General features: G+C 36.9%; 2 protein-coding genes across 12 annotated transcripts in view; one reads left to right on the top strand and one right to left on the bottom strand.

The window, feature by feature from the left end:
* FAM149B1 (family with sequence similarity 149 member B1) overlaps positions 1 to 5,754 on the bottom strand; it is an 87,342-nt gene extending 81,588 nt beyond the window's left edge. For 2 of the 6 annotated variants that reach the window (XM_049645211.1, XM_049645212.1), the window contains exon 1: positions 5,582 to 5,752. In XM_049645211.1, the coding sequence (XP_049501168.1) occupies positions 5,582 to 5,628 (47 nt within the window). In that variant the 5' untranslated portion in view covers positions 5,629 to 5,752. Of the gene's footprint in view, positions 1 to 1,729; positions 4,027 to 5,581 lie in introns of those variants that run through there. The other 4 variants (XM_049645210.1, XM_049645215.1, XM_049645213.1 and 1 more) reach the window with 4 other exon arrangements.
* Positions 5,755 to 5,773: 19 nt separating this feature from the next.
* Positions 5,774 to 24,835, top strand: part of ECD (ecdysoneless cell cycle regulator) — a 48,255-nt gene continuing 29,193 nt past the window's right edge. For 5 of the 6 annotated variants that reach the window (XM_049645206.1, XM_049645209.1, XM_049645204.1 and 2 more), the window contains exons 1-9: positions 5,774 to 6,059; positions 7,255 to 7,469; positions 10,751 to 10,868; positions 13,552 to 13,639; positions 13,744 to 13,922; positions 14,865 to 15,057; positions 15,604 to 15,732; positions 17,586 to 17,714; positions 19,611 to 19,696. In XM_049645206.1, the coding sequence (XP_049501163.1) occupies positions 7,265 to 7,469; positions 10,751 to 10,868; positions 13,552 to 13,639; positions 13,744 to 13,922; positions 14,865 to 15,057; positions 15,604 to 15,732; positions 17,586 to 17,714; positions 19,611 to 19,696 (1,127 nt within the window). In that variant the 5' untranslated portion in view covers positions 5,774 to 6,059; positions 7,255 to 7,264. The remainder of the gene's footprint in view (positions 6,060 to 7,254; positions 7,470 to 10,750; positions 10,869 to 13,551; positions 13,640 to 13,743; positions 13,923 to 14,864; positions 15,058 to 15,603; positions 15,733 to 17,585; positions 17,715 to 19,610; positions 19,697 to 24,835) is intronic. The other variant, XM_049645205.1, reaches the window with a different exon arrangement.

The following is a 24,835-nucleotide window of genomic DNA, read 5'->3' as shown; positions in this document are numbered from 1 at the left end:
TAACACACAGGATTTTGAAGGCTTAGTATGACAAGGACGTGTAATGGATCATTGATAATTTTATCTTGATTACATATTAAAATGATAATATTTTGGATATACTAGATTAAAAAATATATTCTTAAAATTAATTTCACTTCAAATTTAAAATATAATAAGTTATAATCAGATACCTATTAGAATAGCTAAAACAAAATATGGTAGTAACACCAAATGCAGGCGAGGATGTGAAACCAGATATCTCATGCTCTCCTGGTGGAAATATAAATTGGTACAGCCACTCTGGAATAGTCTCATAGCTTCTAATAAAACTAAACACATGCATTTACCATAAGACCTAGCCATTCACTCTTGAGAACTGATCTCAGAGAAATGAAAACTTACGTTCACACAAAAATCTGTACACAAATGTTTGCAGCAGTTTTATTTATAATTGAAAAAAAATGGAAACTGAAATGTCCTTTGATGGGTGAACGGTTAAACTCTGATATATCCACATGATTAATAAGATTGAGCAATAAAAAGGAGTGAACTATTGATACATGGAACAACTTGGATGGATTTCAAGGTGAAAAAAGCAATCTCAAAAGGTTACATACTATATGATTCTATTGATATAATGTTTACAAATGACAAAACTATAGAGGTACAGAAAATATTAGTGGTTACCAGAAGATGGAGAAGGGAGTGGAAGTGACTATAAAGGGGTACACAAGGACATTCCTTGGTGGTGATAAAAAAGCCATCTTGATTGTACTGGTGGTTACACAGTTCTATAAATGAGACCAAACTGCACAGAAGTCTATATACACATACACAAAACAGTGGATATAAAAACTGATTTAACAGTATTGTACCAATATCAGTTTCTTGGCTTTGACGCTATACTAGCTACATAAGCTGTCATCTTTGGGGGAAACTGGGTGAAGGGTTCATGGGACTCTATGTACTATTTTTGTAACTAACAGTGAGTCTATAATTAGTTGAAAATAAAAAGGCAAAAAATTAATTTTATCACTTTCTATTCTTTTAATGTGACTATCTGAAAATTAAAAATTATATATGTGGCTTATATTATATTTCTATTGGACAGTGCTGCTCTAGGGAATTCAACATGTACATCAGAATAAACTAAGGGGTTAATTATTTTATGTTCAAGTCTTAATCATCCATAGTAGGCTTTCCTCCCCCACAAAATTCTGTAATAAATTAAGTTTAGGAAACATGATAGTCTAAACAAAGTACACAGGCTTCTTTATAAAAGGTCTTCTCAGGGTCTTTAATATGCCAATGTATATTATAAATCTCTAATATTCTTATTTCACAGAAAGGAAAGTGAAGCACAGAGAGACTAAGTAACCTGCTTAAGGTCATATGTCTAGGAAGTGATGGAGCCAGGATTCAAATCCAAGTACTCTGGCTCTGAGGCTTCTCAGAGCAAATGAATAATTTGAGAGTTTAATTCACTAAAGAAATAGAAAGCTATATCTATTTCTATTTCACTATTTTCACTAATAGAAAGCTATATCTTTCATATATAAAGATAAAGCTAAGGGACCCAGCAGCAGAGCTTTTACTTTAAATTATTTCTCAAATGGTAGGGATGGACAGATGATTAAGAGACAGATGAAAAGGTGCTCAACATCACTCATCATCAGAGAAATACAAATCAAAACCACAATGAGATACCACCTCACACCTGTCAGAATGGCTAAAATTAAGAACTTACGCAACAACAGATGTTGGCAAGGATGAGGAGATAGGGGAACAATTTTGCACTGTTGGTTGGAATGCAAACTGGTACAGCCACTCTGGAAAACAGTATGGAGGTTCCTCAAAAAATTAAAAATAGAGCTACCCTACAACCCAGCAATTGCACTACTAAGTATTTATCCAAAAGATACAAAAATGCAATGTTTATAGCAGCACTATCAACAACAGCCAAATTATGGAAAGAGCTTAAATGTCCATCATCTGTTGAATGGATAAAGAAAATGTGATATATATACACAATGGAATACTACTCAGTGATCAAAAAAGAATGAAATCACCATTTGCAACAACGTGGATGGAACTAGAGTGTATTATGCTAAGTGAAATAAGTCAGAGAAAGACAAATACCATATGATTTCACTCGTGGAATTTAAGAAACAAAACAGATGAACATAGGAGAAGGGAAGGAAAAATAAGATAAAAAGAGGAAAGCAAACCGTAAGACTCATATACAGAGAACAAACTGAGGGTTGCTGGAGGGGTGTTGGGTGGGGAGATGGACTAAATGGGTGATGGGCATTAAGGAGGGCATTTGTTGGGATGAGAGCTGGGTATTACATGTAAGTGATGAATCACTGGGTTCTACTCCTGAAACCAATACTACACGGTATGTTAACTAACTTGAATTTAAATAAATTTACTTTAAAAAAAAATGGTAGGGATGGATTTGTGGAGAGCTATTTTTTACTCCTCTTATTCAACAATCCTCGAACCAAAAGTTGTCTTTGAGACAGTGGCAGTAAACAGAAATGTGGATTCCAGCTACAAGACAGAAATTTAAGACATTTTTTAGTCTGTCAAAGAAATCTCTATAAAATGACTGTTAGGGGCGCCTGGGTGGCTCAGTCGGTTAAGTATCCGACTTCAGCTCAGGTCATGATCTCGAGGTTTGTGAGCTCGAGCCCCGCGTCCGCTTCTGTGCTGACAGCTCAGAGCCTGGAGCCTGCTTCAGATTCTGTGTCTCCCTCTCTCTCTGCCCCTCCCCTACTCATGCTCTGTCTCTCTCTCTCTCTCTCCCTGTCAAAAATAAACAAGCATTAAAAATTTTTTTAAATAACAGATAATACCAAAGAAATATTAAATGTAATAGCATTGTTTTTACATAAGAAAATGCATTTTTAGAGATGCATACTGCAGTATACAGGGGTGAAATGATAGTGTCTGGGGTTTTGCTTCCTTATTTACAGATGATGGACAGAGAGGCTGAAAAGAGATAAAGAATATAGGTGAAGCAAATATATCAATTTTTGATCGTTATTGAGTTTGGGGGATAGGTGGTTCAATATATTATTCACTATACATTTATATTTGAAACATCACTTTTTAAAATTTTATTTTTATTTTTTAAAATTTACATCCAAATTAGTTAGCATAAAGTGAAACAATGATTTTAGGAGTAGATTCCTTAATGCCCCTTACCCATTTAGCCCATCCCCCCCTCCCATAACCGCTCTAGCAACCCTCAGTTTGTTCTCCAGTTGTTCTTGAGTCTCTTCTGTTTTGTCCCCCTCCCTGTTTTTATATTATTTTTGTTTCCCTTCCCTTATTTTCATCTGTTTTGTTTCTTAAAGTCTTCATATGAGTGAAACTTATCACTTTTTAAGTATTAAAGCTGTATGTTGAAAACTTTTTATTTCAAGCTCTTTTCAATATCTATAATTTGGAACTATTAGGGAGAAAAGGAAAGTTACTTCTTCAAAGCAAATTATCATAATGCCAAAAGTAAAAATTGCTTTTATTTTACTATCATTTAGATACATATAATCTTCATTATCTTCATTATTCACATCATATTCTCCTAGAGAATCACCTTTGGAGAGAGTGGTCTTTAAGGAGTATCAAGTCAACAATAGAGAACAAGTAACAGAACTATACTGGATCAGTAATTCTGGCCCACTAAGTGCCTACCAGCAATTTTTTTCACAAAAGATTTTTTTTTGCTACTTTCAGAATGGTCAGAACTAATTATAAAAGCAGACTTTTAGCTAAGACCTGTTCCCTTTGTTTGGAAAATGACTTTCTTCTTCCTACTTCCTAAAAAGCTTATTATCTGAATTGCTACTGTGTAGATATCCTATTACTTAGTAGATAATAAGCTTCTGTAAGGCAAGAAGAGATCACAGATTTTCTTTGTATGGCTATTGTAGCAAGTAAAGATGGGAAGGGGCAAGAAAATTGCCAATTACTAAGGATCTACCCTGTGCCATTATTTTATTTCATCTTATTTATTTTATTTTGTTTATTTTATTTTATTATTTCTTAATGCTTTTATTTTTGAGAGGGAGAAAGAGACAGAGCTCCAGCAGGGGTGGGGCAAAAAGAGAGAGGGAGACACAGAATCCGAAGCTGGCTCCAGGCTCTGAGCTGTCAGCAACCCATGAACCGTGAGATCATGACCTAAGACAAAGTCAGATGCTTAACTGACTGAGCCACCTAGGCGCCCTTGTGCCATCATTTTAGATATGCTTTTAGATAAGGTGTTAGTCCTATAGTCCAGAAATGAATGCTCAAATATTTAGTAATTTGCTTAAAAGACACATGGCTAGAGAAGAGCTTAGCCAGAAACCCAGAGTGACTGAAAATTCCACGCTTGTTATTATCATATATACTTAGCATATTTTTTTAATTTTTTAATGTTTATTTTTGAGAAACACACACACACACACACACACACACACACACACAGAGTGTGAGTGGGGGAGGGGCACAGGGAGGGGGAGACAGAGTCTGAAGCAGGCAGGCTCTGAGCCCTCAGCACAGAGCCTGATGCGACCCTCGAACTTAAAAAGCACAATACTATGACCAGAGCTGAAGTCAGATACCTAAGCAACTGAGCCACCCAGGCGCCCCTATACTTAATACTTAATTAATAAATGTATAATTGCTAAAATTACATAGCTCAATGGAGAAAAAAAGTTGGGATTTGAGGATTAAAAGGCCAAGCTCAAAACCTATTGGTTTTATAATCTTAGGATGTGTAACCTTTCTGATGTTTCAGCTTCTGAAAAACTGAAAGCTAATCATACCCATCTTACAGAATTGTTGCAAGGGATCAAAATGTGAAAGTCTTTTTGAAAGTGTAAAGCATTAATAAAAGCAGGACATTATCATTACTTGCTAAATTACAACACCTCACCAAGGGTGGGAGGGGTGTATTTCAGCTGCAATATATGCTCTCTAAAGCAAAACTTATCCTTAAGGATTCTGATGTTTAATTACAAAAATGGGGAAACAGAATGTATAATGATTATGACCAAGGCTTCAGGATCAGATTGACACCAGGTTTGTGTGCTCCACCACTTCCTGGCTGTGTAATCTTTGGCTTGCTACAATCTTTAAAAATCTGGGTTCGTTATCTGTAGAATGTGCAAAATAATATTCTCTATTCTGGTATCCTTCCTAATAGGATTAAGTGAGCTAATGCATGTAAGCAGCTTTGCACGGTGCCTGGCACTAGATGTATTCAACTTTTTTGTAGCACTCAGCTATTAGTAACTTCTCGATTCGTCAATGGCCATTGACAGTGAGGCATGAAACACCGAGTAAGCTACAAATGCCAAAGACCCAGTCCCTGAGTTCAGGAAGTGCAGCCCAAGAGGGCCAAGCCCTAGGACAGCACAGGAGACATGCCCTTAGCTGGAGATGGAGGTGGAAAGAGAGCGTCCAACAAGGCTGGGAGGAAACAGTTCCTTCCCCTGCCCTGAGAAAGGAAAGGTGGGAAGCGCTGCTTGGAAGGGGTCCCCAGAGCGCCCGCTGCCCGCCTCAGCCTCCCACGGCCCCGGTTAGGATGGCTGAGCAGTCCACTTACAACTCCAAGCTCTGTGGCACCGCTTTCCGGGTGTATCTGGAGATCATCCTCCTCTTCCTCCTCTGCCGCGGAGGGGGCGGGCACGCCAGGGTCGGGGCCTCGGGACCCGGCCCTCCCGCCGGCTCCGGCCCGGCCCCCTCCCGCCACCTTCCGGCCCCGTCACGCCCCGTCGCCTAGACTCCGGACCGCCACCTCTCCAGGGTCCCCACCCCTCTAGCCCTCCGCCCTGCCTGCTTCCCCGCGGGGGCGGAAGTGACGAACGCACCTGAGCACCCACCTAATGTTCCCGCGGACGCGCAGCAGTGACGTTGCTGGGAGTTCCGGGGCGAGCGGGTGTTTCAGGGGTGTCGGCTAACCTCAAGCGCCCGAGAAGCGTCTGGCCTGACCTTGGGCCGGACTTGGACTGCTACTGACGCGGTAGGAGGGGCGGTCGAGGAAAGGTGCCGCAGCCGAGACGCGTGGGGCAGGCCCGAGGATCGTAAGCGGAATTGGCTTCAGTTTGTCGGATGGAGGGAGAAAGCGTAGTCTGAGTCAAGAGCGCTAGACTCCAGCTCAGCCCTCTACAGCTTGGTCTCTTCTCTTTCTGTGCTCTGGTTTTCTCACCTGTACAGCAAGGAATTAGGCTGAGTGGTCTCGAAGCTCCTTCCAGTTCTGACACTAAATTCTTCATAAAAATGTGTGCTTGGCATTATGGGGCGGGTGGACAGAATTATCTGTCGCTCTGGCTTGAGAAGCCAAATGATTTGGACAGACTGCGGTGACTGGATGCAGGTTCCTCTCGACTTCGTTTTATTAGCCCATTAGAAAACCGAGTAAGGATAAAAATCGAATTGTGCCTTACAGTGGACCATCCAGTACAGTGCCTGCCTTTACCAAGCCTCATCTGGCAGCAATAGTGAGCTAGCACTTTTGTTTTAAGGAAGACCCTTAGAAAATAGATATCTATCTACCTGCTCTTAATATACTGGAGCTGTACCCCCTGAGACCTGAAAAGGGAGCAGTTTTAGGACAGCTGTAGGATCAAGAACCGTGGGCAAATTATTTTGGGGTGAGATGATAGGACATGAATGTTTTGTATTCCCCTATGCCATACAATATTCATAAAAAGAGGTTGAAATTTTGCAGCCTAAGGGAGATTGCTCATAAGAGCTTTCAAATAATAACAGTTTAAACTGGGGGAGGATTTTAGAAATGAAAGAGTAACATTCTCATTCTACAGTTAAGGAAAAGGCCCCAGAAAGAGAAAGTGAAGTGCCGAAAGTGACAACTAATTAGTGGCGGACCTGGGACTTTTGATAGTATTGAAACATAAAATGTTATTGTAGTGTTTCTCAAAGTGTGCTACACACACTGCTGCTAGTACAAGGGCAAACATTTTTTTAAAATTCTTACACGCCTATTTGGGAATGTGACACTGGATTCCCATTTACTGTATTATATCAAAAGTTCTTTTAATATAATTTCAAGTGAAGAACATAATTTTCAGCATAAAAACCTCATTAAAAGAATATTAAATAGGTGTTACTATTAATGCTGGATAAAGTCAAAAAATTTCAATGATAGTATGTGGGGAACTGAATTTTGGAAAACAATGGAATCATCTAGAATAGTTTGAGAATTTGGATATTCTGCATTATTCTATGTGGTTTATGTTATTGAAACTTTAAATGTAGTTTTCAAAGAATGGAAGAAAATATGAAGCTTGCTACAGTGGAAGACACTGTGGAGTATCACCTATTCCTGATACCAGATGAACCAAGAGACCCAGAAAAACACAAAGAGATTCTTCAAAAGTATATTGAGAGGATAATGACCCACTTTGCACCTATGCTGGTCCCCTATATCTGGCAGAATCAGCCTTTCAATCTCAAATACAAACCTGGAAAAGGTATGGCTCTTTTACTTGATTTGATACATGTGAATTTTAATTCTGACAACAGTGATGTGTAATAGTCCATAGTTCATTCAGTGTTGTCGGGAGATTTATAACCTGAACTTTTTAGATTAGTGATGCTTGCTTATATTTGGTTAAGCCCTTAAATTAACCAAAAAAAATTTTTTTAAATTCATTTGATGAAAGCTTTCTAATAGTAATTACCTTAGGAACCTAATACATACTCAAAATGACTGAACCGTGGCTATTCTTTGGAACTTTACTTTTCTATGCTAGAATGTATCTGGGTACCTGTACTAAACAGGTCAGGCATCTGCTTCCTTAACCATAGCTTCCTTTAGTGGTTACTCTGTATTCCTCGCTCTTGATCATGAGTTTCGTAGGCTGCCTTTTTTCACACAGTTGGCTCTACCTGACTTATAAAGAGCAATCATTGGGCTTAATGACCATTATTTGCCTCTCAGAAGTATTTTGAGGTTCTTTCATGCTTCCTTGTGTTGTTGGTGCTTAAGATCTGACCTCTGGCCAAGTATGGCACTTTTTCTTATCATTTCATATAGCTTTAGTAAAATGACTCCTGAATAGGTGACCAAGGCTCTGCTCCAGGGTCTTATTTCAGGAGTCTAGCATCTTTTGATACTGTCAGTCTAGGTCTTGATTTCGTGTTTATCTGTTATCTTTTGGTTAGCAGTTGCCACATGTCTTCCCTTGTGTTCATTTTATAGAACCTCTGTTCACTGAAACACATGTAATATTTATTGGCAAGAACACTCTCACAGTGGCACAGCACATCCAAGACCAACTCCTTATCTGTTTCCTAGAAAATCATTTTTACCCAATGTTTTCTTGTTTTCCTTAATGGCTTTGCTATCCACCTAGTTATTCAAGCTTGTTAGTAATTCAGAATTGTATTCAGCTCTTCACTTCACCATAGTCAGTCAGGCACTAAATCCTACTGTGGTTACTCCTAAAATATGACCCTTTCTCTACATTTCCTTGGCTACAATCTAGACCCTCTTAATCTCTTCATCTGGAAGACTACAGTAACCACCTAAGTAACCTCTCTGGTTCCCATATCTCCAGTTCTTCACATTGTTGCCAGCTACCCTTGTAAAACACAAATTTGATCATGTTACTCCTCTGCCTAACATCCTTCACCAGTTCCCCATTGCTTCTGGATGAAGTTAAAACTGAAGTTTAATATATAAGGTAGATAAAAATAGACACTTTAATTGGAGCTTCTCTAGTTGAAGAAATTTGAGAGACCTGGGGTGAGGTGAAGAATTAGTTGGGATGTTCTTCCCACCTGTTTTTGTTTTTGTTTTTGTTTTTGCCATGGCAGCTCTAAAAACACTCTATAGGGGCGCCTGGGTGGCGCAGTCGGTTAAGCGTCCGACTTCAGCCAGGTCACGATCTCGCGGTCCGTGAGTTCGAGCCCCGCGTCAGGCTCTGGGCTGATGGCTCGGAGCCTGGAGCCTGTTTCCGATTCTGTGTCTCCCTCTCTCTCTGCCCCTCCCCCGTTCATGCTCTGTCTCTCTCTGTCCCAAAAAAATAAACAAAAACGTTGAAAAGAAAAAAAAAATTAAAAAAAAAAAAAAAAAAAGAAGAAAAAAATAAAAACACTCTATAATGTGCTTGTTTGACCCTTAGTCTGTTAATGTGGTAGATTACATTTCTTGATTTTCATACATATTCCATTCCATTCCAGGAATATATTCTACTTGGTCATGGTGTACAATCCTTTTCATGTGTTGAATTTAGTTTGCTAGTATTTTCTTGAGGATTTCTGCATTAGTGTTCCACGGAAATTGGTCATGGTTTTCCTATATTGTCTTTGTTTGGCTTTATTATGAGGGTAATGCTGGCCTCATAAAATGAGTTTGGCAGTGTTCCCTCCTCTTCAGTTGTTTGTAAGAGTTTGAGGAGGATTGATGTTAATTCTTCTTTAAATGTTGGTAAAATTCTGGGGTGCTTGGGTGGCTGTCAGTTAAGCATCCGACTTCAGCTCAGGTCATGATCTTACAGTCCCTGGGTTCGAGCTCTGTGTCGGGCTCTGTGCTGACAGCCCAGAGCCTGGAGCCTTCTTCAGATTCTGTGTCTCACTCTTTCTCTGCCCCTCCCTTGCTCATACTCTGTCTCTCTCTCAAAAATAAATAAACATTAAAAAAAAAAGTTTAAAAAAAATGTTGCTAAAATTCTCCAGTGAGCCTTTCTCTGTTGGGAAGTTTTTTTGATTACTGATTCAGTCTCTTTCTAGTAACCAGAAGTAATTCAGTCTCCTTCTAGTGATCCAGTCTTGATATGTTGTGTGTTTCTAAGAATGAACTTATTTCTTCTAGGTTATCCAATTGGTTGGTGTACAATTGTTCATATCATATGTTTCCTTATAGTCCTTTTTATTTCTGTAGTATAGGTATATTGCCTGTTTCATTTCTGATTTTAGTTACTTGTGTCTCCTTTTTTTTCTTACTAATTTAAGATTTTGTAAATTTTGTGATCTTTCAACAAACGAGCTCACCTTAGTTCATTTTTTTCTGTTGTTTTTCTGTTCTCTATTTCTTTTATCTCTGTTCTAATCTTCATTATGTTCTTCTTTCTGCTAGCTTTAGGTTAGCTTTTTCTTTTTCTAGTTCCTTAAGGTGTAAAGTTAGGTTGTTGATCTGAGATCTTTTATAACTATAAACTTCCTCTTAGCACTGCTTTTAGTATGTTACATCTTTGTTTTCATTTGTCTCCTTGTATTTTCTAACTTCCTTTGTGATTTCTTCTTTGACCTATTGACTTGTTTAAAAGTGTATTAAGTTCTACATATTTTTGAAAAATGCACTTGTTTAAAAAATTCCTGCTCCATCTAAATCTAGCTTCCTGATATTCCTAGAACACTTTATTGTCTGTCATGCTTATGTGCCTTTGCACATGCTATTCTCTTTTTCTGGAAAGCCTACTTCTGGTCATTCTTCCACATGAACATAGCTCAGATATTCGTTATGGTCACAGAGCCCTCAGTGCATGTGTCCATTCATTATCTTGTTGTTGTTGTTGTTGTTGTTTCATTATCTTGTTTTGAGATGGTGTGGTTGTCTTGTCTCCGGTTGTCTATGGGTCCTCAAGGGTGGGCTTTTTATATCCTGTTCAGGGTTGCAACCCCAGCTCCCAGCTGTGGTACCTACAGTATAGTCAGTCAATGAATGTTCGTTTAATTGAATGATTACTTGTATGTTTATGTGCACAGACAAGTTTATTTGGTTATATGATTGCTTTTCTCTTGTTTTTAGGAGATGTTCCTGCTCATATGTTTGGCATGACAAAGTTTGGGGATAACATTGAGGATGAATGGTTTATTGTTTATGTAGTAAAGCAAATTACAAAGGAATTTCCAGAGTTAGTAGCAAGGTATTAGTTATTTTAATAATTTAAAGGAATTCTCTTGTTGAGACTGACCACATTTTTATCCATTTAGTAAAAATTTTTTGGTAGTCTGGTAGAGATTGAACAAATTTGAGACATAGATTTTGTGTTTTTTTTTTGTTTTTTTTTTTTATTTTATAATATATGAAATTTACTGTCAAATTGGTTTCCATACAACACCCAGTGCTCATCCCAAAAGGTGCCCTCCTCAATACCCATCACCCACCCCGCCCTCCCTCCCACCCCTCTTCAACCCTCAGTTTGTTCTCAGTTTTTAACAGTCTCTTATGCTTTGGCTCTCTCCCACTCTAACCTCTTTTTTTTTTTTTTTTCTTTCCTTCCCCTCCCCCATGGGTTTCTGTTATGTTTCTCAGGATCCACATAAGAGTGAAACCATATGGTATCTGAGACATAGATTTTGAAAGTGACTTGTGTGTTTTCTTCCTTTTTTCTTGTGACTTCCTTTTCTTGAGGAAAAATTAAAGTACATTGGAGAATTTAACTTCTAAATTTTTAAACGAAATCTGCCTATTTTAGCTTTTTAAAAATTATTCTCATTGTGAAAGACCAAATACAGATGGTAAACAAAGTTCAAACAATACCAAAGGGTGTACTGCTCTTTAAAAACAAAATCATGGAAAAAATTCCATTCATGTATACATATACATATACATATACATATACATATACATTACAGATTTCTTTACTATGTCTTCCTCTATTTTACCATAGCGCGTACCCCCCCCTCTCTCTCTGCATATATGTTGAGAAATCACATACAGAAAAATTTAAAGAAAAATTAGTGAACAGTATTGAAAGCAAAGTAGGTAACACTGTTTAAAATGGAAACTGATAGTTCTCTGTAATTACCAAGTTGTGTCAGCAGAGGGCGTTTCACCCATTTGCCGCATGTTATTCTAGTTTTCCTGTTAGCCACCAAATTCTAATCCATTCCCCCAACCTCTTCCCCAGCTGAACAAAAAGAAAAACAACTCTGAAAATGTATTATTATTTCAAAATTTCAAACATGAAAGTAGAGAGAATGAACCCACGTGTACTCCTCACTCAGCTCCAATAATTACCAATTCATGGTCCTTTACCCATAGCTTTCCCCTCCTCCTTTCCCCTACTCCTTTTACATAGCAAGATTATTTTAAAGCAGATCTCCAATACTATGCCATTTTATCTTTAAATACTTTTAAGATGTAAATAGAATAGATAAGAATTCTTATTTTAGACGCTACTGTTATCACACCTAAAAATAATTGTCAGTAATTTCTTCATAAATGATAGAATTTTATATGAACAAACTCCAAGATAGATGTTTCTATCTTTACAATGGTAATAGGGGAGGACAATGCCTTTTGTGTATGGATTCTGATCTTTATATAATGATGGCGCATACCTACACACCAGGCCTATAAAGCTCTTTGACTAATAGGCATCTACTGTCTTGTTGGGGATTTGGTTTTTAAATTTTTTTTTAAGTTTGTTTATTTTTGAGATAGAGAAAGAGAGTGTGAGCAGGGGAGTCACAGAGAGAGAGGGAGACACAGAATCTGAAGCAGGCTCCAGGCTCCGAGCTGTCAGCACAGAGCCCGACACAGGGCTCAAGCTCACCAACTGTGAGATCATGACCTGAGCTAAAGTCGGACACTCAACCAACTAAACCACTCAGGTGCCCCTTGTTTTTAATTAGAAAAAGAAAGAACTTCCTCTATGTCTCTGCCAGATTAATCTTCCTAAGGTAGAGCCCTAACCATTTTTCTACACTGCTTTAAAACCATTCATTCCTTAAAAAAAAAAAAAAAAAAAAATAGAATAGAATAAAACCAAGCTCATTCTCATTGACTCTGCCGACATTTAAAGCTCTTCCCAAAATGATATAACTGTGCTTTTCTAGTCTTGTTCTTTACTAGTGCCATTCTCCAAATATCTACCTTAAATAGACACCTCCATGATTTTGTCATTGCTAATCCCTCTCCCAAGAACATCTCAACTTTTCTCCGTATATCTCCACCCATAAAAAGTGAAAAAATCTAGAATCTAGAAAAAATCTACCTTTTGTGTGACAAGAGGAGAAAATAAGAGTTTATATTCCTATTAACTAGATTATGCTTAAGTGAACCTAGAAGGATAAACAAAAGATAACAATGGTTGGAGGGTAGGAATGGGGCATATAGGGACAAAAGTAGGAAGGAAACTGTTTCATTGCAGAACTTTTTATGTACTTTTTAAAAGTTTAGCCATGTGACTGTCTTACCTATTCAAAATTTTAAATTTAAAAAATAATACAAATAAGGCAAAACAAAATTATCTTTCAGGGTCCAAGTAACTCTTCCATAAAGGCTTTCCTTATCTTGGCTCTATGTGGGTTTTTTTCTTCTTTTGACACCTAATTGTATGTTTTTCATATTTGTGTCTGTTATTATTTACTTATGTACTTAATTTGTTCTCCTTATCATCTCCCTCCAACTCCTCTTTCAATCTTACAATCTCCCTGAGAGATTCATGGTGTCTGAAATATTTTGCTTTATTATAACAATCTGTACATAGCATGTACTCATACATTAACTAAAATGAAAGAGAACATATTAGAATAAATGTGTTTTGATTCGTAGCATATATGTGCTTTTTGAATGCATAATTGGAATTTCTTTTGCAAAAGGATTGAAGACAATGATGGTGAATTCTTGTTAATAGAAGCTGCTGACTTTCTCCCTAAATGGTTGGATCCTGATAATAGTGCCAATAGAGTAAGTGTATCCAAGTTTGGAAAATTTACAGAGATGAAGTCATGTTACTAGTACCTAGAGTTTATCAGTGCCCAGAATGAAAATTAAAATGTATCATTTTGCAGGTATTTTTCCACCAGGGAGAGCTGTGCATTATTCCTGCACCAAGGAAACCTGGAGCAGTATCCTGGTTACCCTCCACACCCCCTACAATCCCACAAGCTTTGAATATAATCTCAACACACCCAGAAAAAATTTTGGCTTCAGATTCTATACAAGCTGCTGTGAATAGGCGCATTAGAGGGTAAGAAAAATATTTTTAGTGCTAGTCAAAGAGCCTTTTGATTTAATGCGGTTCAAGTCTTCCACTGAATGTGGAATTTCTTTCACCTAGATTAATGCTCATTTTCATTCTGTCTTCATCCTTCATGAAAGTGACTAACAACAGATTAAATTTACATGTTTTAAAATTAAGGAACAGATGTATCTTTTAATTCCCAATCATAGATGTTATATTGCAGTCCCAATATTTTTGCATTTATTTACTTAGATATTGTGGCTAAGTTCTATCTATATCCATAGGTAAAAATTTTGAGACCTTGGGATGCCTGGGTGGCCCAGTTGGTTAAGCATCCAACTCTGATTTCAACTCAGGTCTTGATCTCAGGGTCATGAGTTTAAGCCCCTCGTTGGTCTCTGCACTGCACGTGGATCCTACTTCAATATTTTTTGAGACCTTTAGGAATGAAAACCTAAGGGAGCATAGTGTGCTTTGTGGGACTCTATAGTATTCTTTGGTCTGTGTGGAACACTTTAGGCTCTAGGCCAAAAAGACAGTCTTTACCTAACATATTAGTTCAACCTTTCACATTTGAGTACCTAGGCAATGTTTACTACCATTCAAGTTTTAACAATATAAAAATCTCTCTTAACTTTGTTTCAGCATACTTTGTACCATTGTTTTAAAAGAATAAACTCTGATTTTATTCTTGTTCCAAAAAATAGTAGAGTTTTCATTTTGTTTTTATTGAACTACATTAGTCCCTTTTCTTTATCTTCCATTTCTTCCTACCTTTTCTCTTTCTCTCTCTTCTTTTCTGCAGTTTTAGTGTATATGGTAGCTTTATCTTCACTTTCCTTGTCATTCAACATCTCTTGATGAACCAAGACAAGGGGAACTAAATGCTATAAGAACGCTAGATATTTACATATCATAAAATAAAAATAATTATGTTACCTGTCACAGATACCCAGAAAAAATTCAAGCCTCCCTTCATCGAGCACACTGCTTCCTTCCAGCTGGTATTGTAGCGGTGTTAAAGCAGCGCCCCAGATTGGTGGCTGCAGGAGTCCAAGCATTTTACCTACGGGACCCTATTGACCTGCGAGCCTGTCGTATTTTCAAGACTTTCTTGCCTGAAACACGAATAATGGCATCGGTAAGATAGCTCTCCCGGTTATTTGTTTCCTCACTGGCAAGAGAGTTGAACATCATTTTAATTGTGCACTAGAAAAAACTGGAAATATTCTGCTTCCTCATCTCAAGTTAATACACTTTTTTTTTTTCTTTTCTCCCATTCTAGTGGAGGAAGATTTCAAGAGATTTCACTCCCTAGTTTGTATCTAAATGTTTCCTAGATATTTTCTGGCCACATTTTTCCTATTTTGTTTTCTTCTTAAGAATAAAACATTTCATTTCTTCCAGAGAATTAAGAATTATTCTTTATCTTCTACCCACCTAAACTGCCATATAATGTAACTGATAAGAATTCCATTAGTGATAACTAAAAATAGATCATGCAGTTAATTTTATGGTATGTGAATTATTGTATCCCAATAAAGCTGTTACTAAAAAATGTAGGCAGTAAATAGGTTGGATCTTCTTTGCATTTCATATGAATATGAAGCTCATAAGAAGAACTGTGAAATGATACTGAATTTTTACTTTCAGGAAGACTCAATGTGTTTTGTGTCCCAATGTCCAGGTCACTTTCACTAAATGTCTGTATGCACAGTTGGTGCAACAAAGGTTTGTGCCAGACCGGCGGAGTGGATACAAGATGCCTCCTCCATCTCATCCCCAATACCGAGCCCATGAATTGGGCATGAAGTTGGTAATGAACCATAAAATTTTATATTCTTCCTTTAGGTAAAAGGGCTCTTAATAAATAATGGCACAGCATAGAAAGTCTAGAAATATACCTTATTTACATGAGAATGTGGCTCTCAAACAAGAAGGAAAATGTATTATTCAGGAAATGATAAGAGAACAACTGAGAAGCTGTCCAAAAAGTTAAAGTTCATTCCCTCACACCTATACCAAAATAAATTCCAGGTGGATGAAGTATTTAAATGAGAACATTGAAACCATAATACCTGAAAACACAGAAGAATTTTTGATAATTTGAGTAGAAAAGGCCTTTTTAAACAGGATTTGAAATCAGAAGCTATAAAAAAAAAAAAAAGACTGGTAACTTTAATTATTAAAAATTAAGCATTTGTGTGTTGGAAAGAAAAATCCCATAGCTAATGTCAGAGATAGTAAACCTGAAGAAAGCATTATATTTGCAGTTTAAAAAAGAGCTAATTTCTATAATATATAGAGAGTTCCTACAAGTCGGTATGAAAAGAAATACTAATTAATTAATTAAAAATGTTCAGAAACCATGAACTGACAGTCCACAGAAAAGGAAATACAGATGATTTTTAATTTAAACATAAAAATGTTGGCCCTTGCTCATAGTAAAAGAACTGCAACTTAAAGCTACAAAATAGTGTTTTTTACATTTGGCAAGTATCAAAAAGTTTGATAGTATATACTGGATTGGTGGAAATACATATTTGAGATACTCTCAAACATCATTGATGGGAATATAAATTGATTCAGTCTCTTAGAACAGTTTGTCAATATCCATCAATTTATAAAGTACACAACTCTTCTGCTCAGCATTTTCACTTCTAAACATTTATCCTCCATATATTTTACATGTGTACATAGATCTGATGATACTCATGACAGTATTACTTCTGGTAGCAAAAGATTGGAAATTACCAAATATCTATTAGTAGGGGAATAGTTAGATAAATTACGACCTGCCTATGAAGTGAATTGGATAAATTTGTGTGATCATATAAAATGATCTCCAAAGCATATGACTTAGTGAAAAAGCAAGGTTTAGAACGGTGTGTATGCTACCATTTAGTGATGGAATAGGATATACAGACACAGATACATATCTGCTTGAGTGCATACATTACTTCTGAAAAGATACGCAAGAAATTGGTAATTATAGTTTCCTCTAGAGTGATCAGGAAAGCTCCCTATCTAATTTATTTTATGTGCATTCATTATATTTTTTAATCAAAGTACCCTTAAAATGATATGATTCCTTCCCTTTACTATGTCTAAGACCATGGTGAATTCATTTATATTTTCTGTTAGATGAGAAGCCTTTTCTAAGCCTTTTTTTAAGCAAACAACAAATAAGTTTAAATTTCTGGTTTTGTGATCAGCAAGAAATCTCTTTGAAGAGAATAAGAATCTTTGTTTTGCATTATTTGCTTTCCCTTTATAATTTTTAGTAATCTCTATATAGAAATTGAAAAATTGGAGGGGCACCTGGGTGGCTCAATCAGTTATGCATCTGACTCTTGATTTTGGCTCAAGTCATGATCTCACAGTTCATGAGTTTGAGCCCCACTGCTTGGGATTCCCTGTTTCCCTCTCTGCCCCTCCCTGCCCCTCTCTGCTCGTTATCTCTCTCTCTCTCTCTCTCTCTCTCTCTCTCTCTCAAAATAAATAAATAAACAAATAAACTTTTTTTTAAATGGAAAAATTAGAAATAATCACATTTTTCATAAAATTCAAAGTGTTATAAATGTCCATATGTCAAATCACCTAGTTCTTAAGTGTGACTAAATGGAGAGAAAATAACTTAATGATGAAAATTCTGTCTATTCTATCTAGGCTCATGGATTTGAAATCTTATGCTCCAAATGTAGCCCACATTTTTCTGACTCCAAGAAATCCGTCATGACTACCTCACCACTCTGGGCTGGCTTCCTTGAAAGTCTGAAAAAGAATGATTACTTTAAGGTAGGACTTGCAATGCATTTGTAAAACTGTACAGTCCAGGGGAAATCAAGCTAGTGAATTAGAGATCTATGGTCCATATTTAATGTATAACATTATTAGAGAAGCTAGAGTTAAAAGGGACCATTCTAGTTCAGTGTTAATGAGGGAGTGACTATGAACTGTTTCCAATATTTTAGAAAAGTTAATAATGTTTATATAAAATTATGATAGTTATCATTTGTATCTGAAGAGCAATTTATGCAAATCATAAGGCAAATATGAAGACACCAAATAGAAAATGAGCAAAGACACGGATTAAAAAAATTACAAAAAGACAACTAATAAATTTCTTGTAAAATATTTACTCTCACAAGTAGTAAAGATATATGTACCAACAGAATTAGTTTTTCACATATGTGAAAAAGGATCTGAATGAGGCTTAATGCTATTGAAAGTACAAATTAATACTCCCTATACATTGCTGGTAACATTGCATATTGATAGAACTTTAACTGGAAAGTAATTTGCTAGTGTGTTCCAGGAGCTATAGAAAGGTTCAAACTCAGAACCTTTACTTTGAATAATCTATTTTAAGGAAACATCCAATAAGTAGAAAAGTCCATTAAGAATATGATGGTATATGAACAGATATTTCTCCAAAGACATACAGATGGCCAACAGATAAATGAAAAGATGCTCAACATCACTAACCCTCAGAGATGGTGAGGCTAAATCAGAATGGCTAAAATCTAAAACACAAGAAACCACAGGTGTTGGTGTGGATGTGGAGAAAAGGAACCCTCACGCACCATGGATGAGAATGCAAACTGGTACAGCCACTGTGGAAAACTGTATGGAGGTTTCTCAAGAAATTAAAAATAGAATAATCATATGATCCAGTAATTTCACTACTGGTATTTACCCCCCAAAAATGAAAACACGAATTCAAAGGGATACATGTATTGCTATGTTTTTTGCAGCATTATTTAGAGCCAAGACTATTTATAGCCAAGGGAAGCAACCCAAGTGTCCATCACTAGATAAATAGATAAAGAAGGTATGGTATGTGTATACACACGCACACGCACACATATGCGATGGAACATTACTCAGCCGTAAAAAGAATGAAATCTTGCCGTTTGCAACAAAATGGATGGTTCTAGAGGGTAGAATGCCAAGTGAAATAAGTCAGTCAGAGAAAGACAAATACCATATGCTTTCACTCATATGTGGAATTCAACAAACAAACTAAACAAACAAAAAACCAAACTCTTAGCTATGGTTATCAGAGGGCAGGTGGGAGGATGGGTGAAGTAGGTGAAGAGGATTAAGAGTACAATTCTTGTGATGAGCACTGAGTAATGTATAGAATTATTATGTTATATACCTGAAACTAATATAATACTGTATGTTAATTATACTGGAATTAAAAATTTTTTTAAATATCATATAAAGACTGTAGCAATATAGAAAAGTGCTTATGATATCATAGTATATTTTCGAAAGAGTGTAAAATATTAAGTACAAATGCCAAAATAAACATGCATGTGAAAAGCAGAAATGGCAGTGAAAATGAGATTATGCTATTTTTTGGTTCTATTTGTACTTTGTTTTATAAATTAATTACAAATCAATTATTTCTTAATAACCAATAAAGTACTAGAAAATGGTAGAAAATCTTCCAAATTGGAAAGAGGTCTTTAATGGTGAAAAGGATTAGGAACCACTACATAGAGCCTAGTCCCCTTGTTTGGAGAAAATGGAGCCCAAACAGGTACATCAATGACAAAACAGGGACTAGGACTCAGGCCTCGTGATTCCTGAACAACATATCATACACTGCCTCCCTGAAAATTGCTGGTGAGTGGGTAATTTCAGTGATACCATGTAAATAATGTTATGATTTTTTTCTTTCAGGGTCTGATAGAAGGTTCTGCTCAGTACCAGGCAAGGCTAGAAATGGCAAAGAACTACTTCCAACTCTCAGTAAACCGGCCAGAAAGGTGAGTTTATCACTACCTAACCATGGCAGCAAGAGTGGTAACCTGCCAGATGTTAAGGAGTTACTCACTCTTGAGATAGTTGCAGAAATTGGAATTGCTGTATTTAAAGAGTTAACGGCAAGGATCATGACTGCTGAAGGGGATGAACTGGGAGAGAGGAGGTGTTGCTACAGAAGATCACTGGATCTGGCACCCGTCATCATCATCATCACCTAACGGCTAATGTTTATTGGTACTTACAAAGTGTATTGGTACTTAAAAATTTGTTTGATCTCTCTTATAGTCCTGTGAAATAAGTATGATTATTATCATTCCCTAGTTACAGCTGAGGCCAAGAGAGATTAAGTAGTTTGCCAAAGGTCACACGGCTAATTAGTGACAGATCTAGGGTTTGAACTCAGGCAGTCTGATATCGAGCATGTGCTTAATTCCTGTAGGAGCCCTTGACTGTGTTTAGCTACATTTAGGAGAGGCTGAAACATAGGATAAAGCAGGCAGTCAGCTTTCAAATCACATCTCATTCTAACCTGCCATACATTTCCTAGAAAAAGAAAGAAATGAACACAGGGTTGGCAGGAAATGGCACCCCTTTAAAATTTTATAAAGTCAAGTTCTCATAATGGTGGAGTAACATATCCAACTAACCCCCTGCCAAGTGTAATTATAAACTCTGGATGGAATTTAAGAAACAGTTACTTGAAGACACAGTAGAACAACAAAATTGGGCCAAAATTGAAGGAAATAGAACCCTTTGAAAGAAGAAAATCACAATAGATGAGGTCCTCATTATCTGAGTTGTCACCTGAGGTCACTTCCTAGTCAGTGCAGCACCAAGGAAAATAGAGCTCAAGCAGAAAACTTTGGTCTTATTGAGCTCAGGAATCAAAGGTCAGATTTTGAGTATTGGAAAAAACTCAATTTATGTTTGTAAAATTGAATTTGAGATACTCAAAGCTATTAAATAATATAAAAGCAATAGCTTTTGTATATATCATGGTTAAAACGTCCCAAGTTGTATGTGTTTTTCATTTGTTGGACTTTTTTTTCTTTTTTCCCTGGAGGAAACTTAATTGGTTTTGAACTTCATTCATTTTGCTTACATCTCAAACATCACTTATTTGTGTAATAGAATGTTCTTTGAGGACTGGTGAAGCAAAGTTGATGCTGCGAGAACTCTAACCTCAGTGTCTGTGAGATAATAATGACTTTACAGCAGCGTTTACTCTTTCAGAAGTGTCTGCGTGTGTCTTTGTCCTGCTCCCATCAGTTTTATGGCAGTAATTGATGGTAAAAAGAGGATGCCTTCTTAGGGAATCATTTCAGAAAACTTGAGAAAGAGAGTCAGAAGAGGAAAAGAGGTGGCCTCATGTTTAGGAGAATCTGCCCCAGATGATTCCCATCCGCCTCTGTGGGCCACTCTGTGAAGACACATCACCTTACAGACTTGGGTTAAAGAGATGTTAGAAAATTAGACTCATGTGTAGGAGAATCAGGGCTCCTCACACAAAATAAGATAGATTGGTGGTTAGGTAGTTATTTTTAAATAATGGAAGTTTGTTAGGGCGCCTGGGGGCTCAGTCAGTTAAGCATCTGGCTCTTGATTTTGGCTCAGGTCATGATCTCAAGTTTTGTGAGTTTGAGCCCTGCATCGGGCTCTGCACTGACAGTGAAGAGACTGCTTGGGATTCTCTGGCCCTCTGTCTCTGCCCCTCCCCTGCTTGCATGTGCTATCTCTTTCTCTTTCAAAATAAATAAATATTAAATAGATAATGAAGTTTGTTGTTGTTACAAAAGTAATGTATTCACTCATTATAGCAAATAAAGATGTAATAAGGAAAAAATATATATCAAAGAGTCAACTACTATTACCGTTTTGATCTACTGCATTCCAGGATTTTTTTTCCCCATATCCATCTCGTTGATTTTTTTTAAATTGTACTATATAAAAATTTTGTATCCTACCCATAATTTTACTTATTACCATCTTACATTTTCCAATGACATTAAAAAGTATTTATAAGTGTAATTTTATTTTATTTTTTCTTAAAGTTTACATATTTATTTTGAGGGAGAGAACATGAGTGGGGGATAGGCAGAGAGGGAGGAGAGAGAGAATCCCAAGCAGGCTCCCTGCTGTCAGTGCAGAGTCCGACACAGGGCTCGAACCCACAAATTATGAGATAGTGACCTGAGGTGAAGTTAGACGCTTAACCGATTGAGCCACCCAGGCGCCTCTATAAGTGTAATTTTAAAGAGCTGCACAACATTTCAGCAAATGGATGTACCATGACTTACTCAACACACCTTTACTATTGGAGAAAGAATTATAAGTAGCTTAAATGTCCAACATTGTAAATAGTGCTGCAGAAGAGACTCCTGTTCCCCAAACCAGGATAACTTCTAAACAATTTAAAACCAAACTCACATCTCCCTCCAGACCTGTTCTTGAATTCCCAGTTTTTTGGGTTTTTTTTTTTTAATACTTAGATTAATGTCAGAGACTGTTTCCCACTCTCTTTTTTAATAGACTACCATCCTTCTTATCACCTAGACCTCCTGGCTCTCGTTTGATCCAGTCCCTAGATCTTTTTTTTTTTTTTTTTTTAATTTATTTTGAGAGAGAAGGAAAGAGAGTGCATGTGCATTAGCAGGGGAGGGGCAGAGAGAGGGGGAGAGAGAGAATCTCAAGCAGGCCCCGTGTCAATGCAGAGCCTGACATGGGGCTCCATCGCATGAAACATGAGATAATGACCTGAGCCAAAATCAAGAGTCAGATGCTTAACTCACTGAGCCACCCAGGCTGCCCCCTAAATCCTTTTTATTGTTATCTTGTGTCTTACATTTTTCTTTTTTGCTGCCTACCTACTCTAATATGTATATATATATATTTTAACACTTATTTCTTGAACTATAACAATACCTAAACTTGCTTCCCAACCTCTAGTGATTCTCCACTTCCAGTGCAACCATTAGAGCCAGAGAATATGCTTGAAATATATCTTTAATCATATTACCCCATCTCCTAAAAATTATTAGAGATTGTAATAGTGAAAAATTGAACAGTGTAAGTATCCATCAATAGTAGATAAATGGATTGCGGTGTGTTTGTAGGATAGACTACTATCCATTACTTAACCAGAGATTAGCTAAATATATGTAAACCAAATCCAAGGTTTCTAAACCTTGGCATTGTTGACATTTTGTACAAGATAATTCCTTGCTGTGGGGTACTGTTGCGTGCATTAAAGGATGTTTAGCAGCATCTCTGGCTTCTACCTAGTAAATGCCAATAGCTGTCCACCCTGCCCCCAATTTTGACAACCAAAAATATCATCAGACATTGCAAATATCCTCTGGGGGCAAATTGTCCCCAGTTAAAAACCACTGATCTAAATAAATATGTCTTGAAAACATGATGTTGAATGAAAAAAGGATATTGTAAATGTGTACAGTATGGATGCTATTACATATAAAAAGTTTTAATACATAAAATACTATATATTACTTATAGACATGTATATATTCATTCAACCAATATTTATTATTTCCAGGCACTAGGGATACAGTAAGCGAATCCAAAGTCTCCCTGCCCTTATGGAGTTTACGTGCTAATGTAGGAGAAAGACAATAAATCACTATATGCTGTTAGATGGTGATCAGTGCTTTAAAGAAAAAAAAACAGGGTGTGGGGACAGAGAGGTCTAGGCTGCTCTTCTAGATAGTTTGGTCAAGGAGGACTTTCCAAGGAGGTTTAGTTTGAGAAGACACATAAGTGAAGTTAGGGAATGAGGCATATAGGTATTTGGGGGGATAAAATTCCAGGGAAAGAGAACAAACAGCAGTTACAACATAGATACGTACACATGCGTGTGTGCGCACACACAGACATTCACACATATACACACTCAGTGGACCAGAAGGGCATTTGTGAGAGCAATCATTTCTGGGTAGCAACAAGATGGATTGGAACTGATAGTGTTGGTCATCAAAGGAAAAATATTAGCTTTATGTATAATTTTTAAGGAAATGTATATGTTACTTGTTTAATTTTTTATGTTAAGTGTCAAAGTATAATCATACCTTTAGATTAGAAGTATAACAATGTTATAATTCTAGGTGGGTAAAGATATGCTATATCATCTTTTTTTTTTTTTTTTTTTGGTCATCTTTTAGACTTGTCTGCACTATTTAAATCTCTTAAAACAAAAATTAAAAATAAAAAAGAAGCCGTCAGTGATCACCTGCTGCTTATTTCATTGAGTCCAAACTTAGCCATTTCAGGCTCACTGTGCTCTCATTTCAGTCCATCTGTTCAGCCCTGTCTGCCCCACTTAAGCCACACTGAACACCATTTGCTTTGTGAACATGTTCCTCAGTTCTCTGCCTCTATACAAATGTTCATTTCCCCTCTTGCCTGAAGTTTCTCTACCCTATCTTCCTTGTCAAAATCTTACCCATTCTTTAAGTCCTAACTCAACTATGTCCATTATCTCTTTTCCTTTTTAATTTTCTTGTAGTTAATGTAATCATCTCCTGTGACTCTACATAGCATTGGTATTCCTATATGATTTTATATTTTGTAACTTGTTATGATTATTTGTGTATTTCTTTTCTCTCTCCTAATAATATTTTCATAATATGGAGTAGGGATAATTTCCTGTCACCCACATGATTTAGCAAGGTATGCAGATCTTTATTAAATAAATGTAAGTCCATTCTATAACTTGATTTGCTCCATTCTAAATAGGTCAGGGAAGCATGGGTGACTTAGCTGGTTAAGCCTCTGACTTTGGCTCAGGTCATGATCTAGTGGTTCGTGAGTTCCAGCCCTGTGTTGGGCTCTGTGCTGACAGCTCAGAGCCTGGAGCCTGCTTTGGATTCTGTGTCTTCCTCTTTTTCTGCCCCTCCCTCACTCGTGCTCTTTCTCTCTCAAAAATAAATATTAAAAAAATTTTTTTAAATAGCTCAGACAGGGTTCAGGTTTCCATTAATTTATGTAATAGGTCATATTGGGGTGCCTGGGTGGCGCAGTCCGCTAAGCGTCTGACTTCAGCTCAGGTCATGAGAGCTCCACGTCGTGTTCTGTGCTGACAGCTCAGAGCCTGGAGCCTGCTTCAGATTCTTTGTCTCCCTTGCTCT

Source organism: Panthera uncia, chromosome D2 (assembly GCF_023721935.1).
Source record: "Panthera uncia isolate 11264 chromosome D2, Puncia_PCG_1.0, whole genome shotgun sequence".
In the NCBI taxonomy this organism is placed as follows: domain Eukaryota; kingdom Metazoa; phylum Chordata; class Mammalia; order Carnivora; family Felidae; genus Panthera; species Panthera uncia.
The sequence above is the reverse complement of the archived record's forward strand: the minus strand, read 5'-3'. Positions and strand labels throughout refer to the sequence as shown.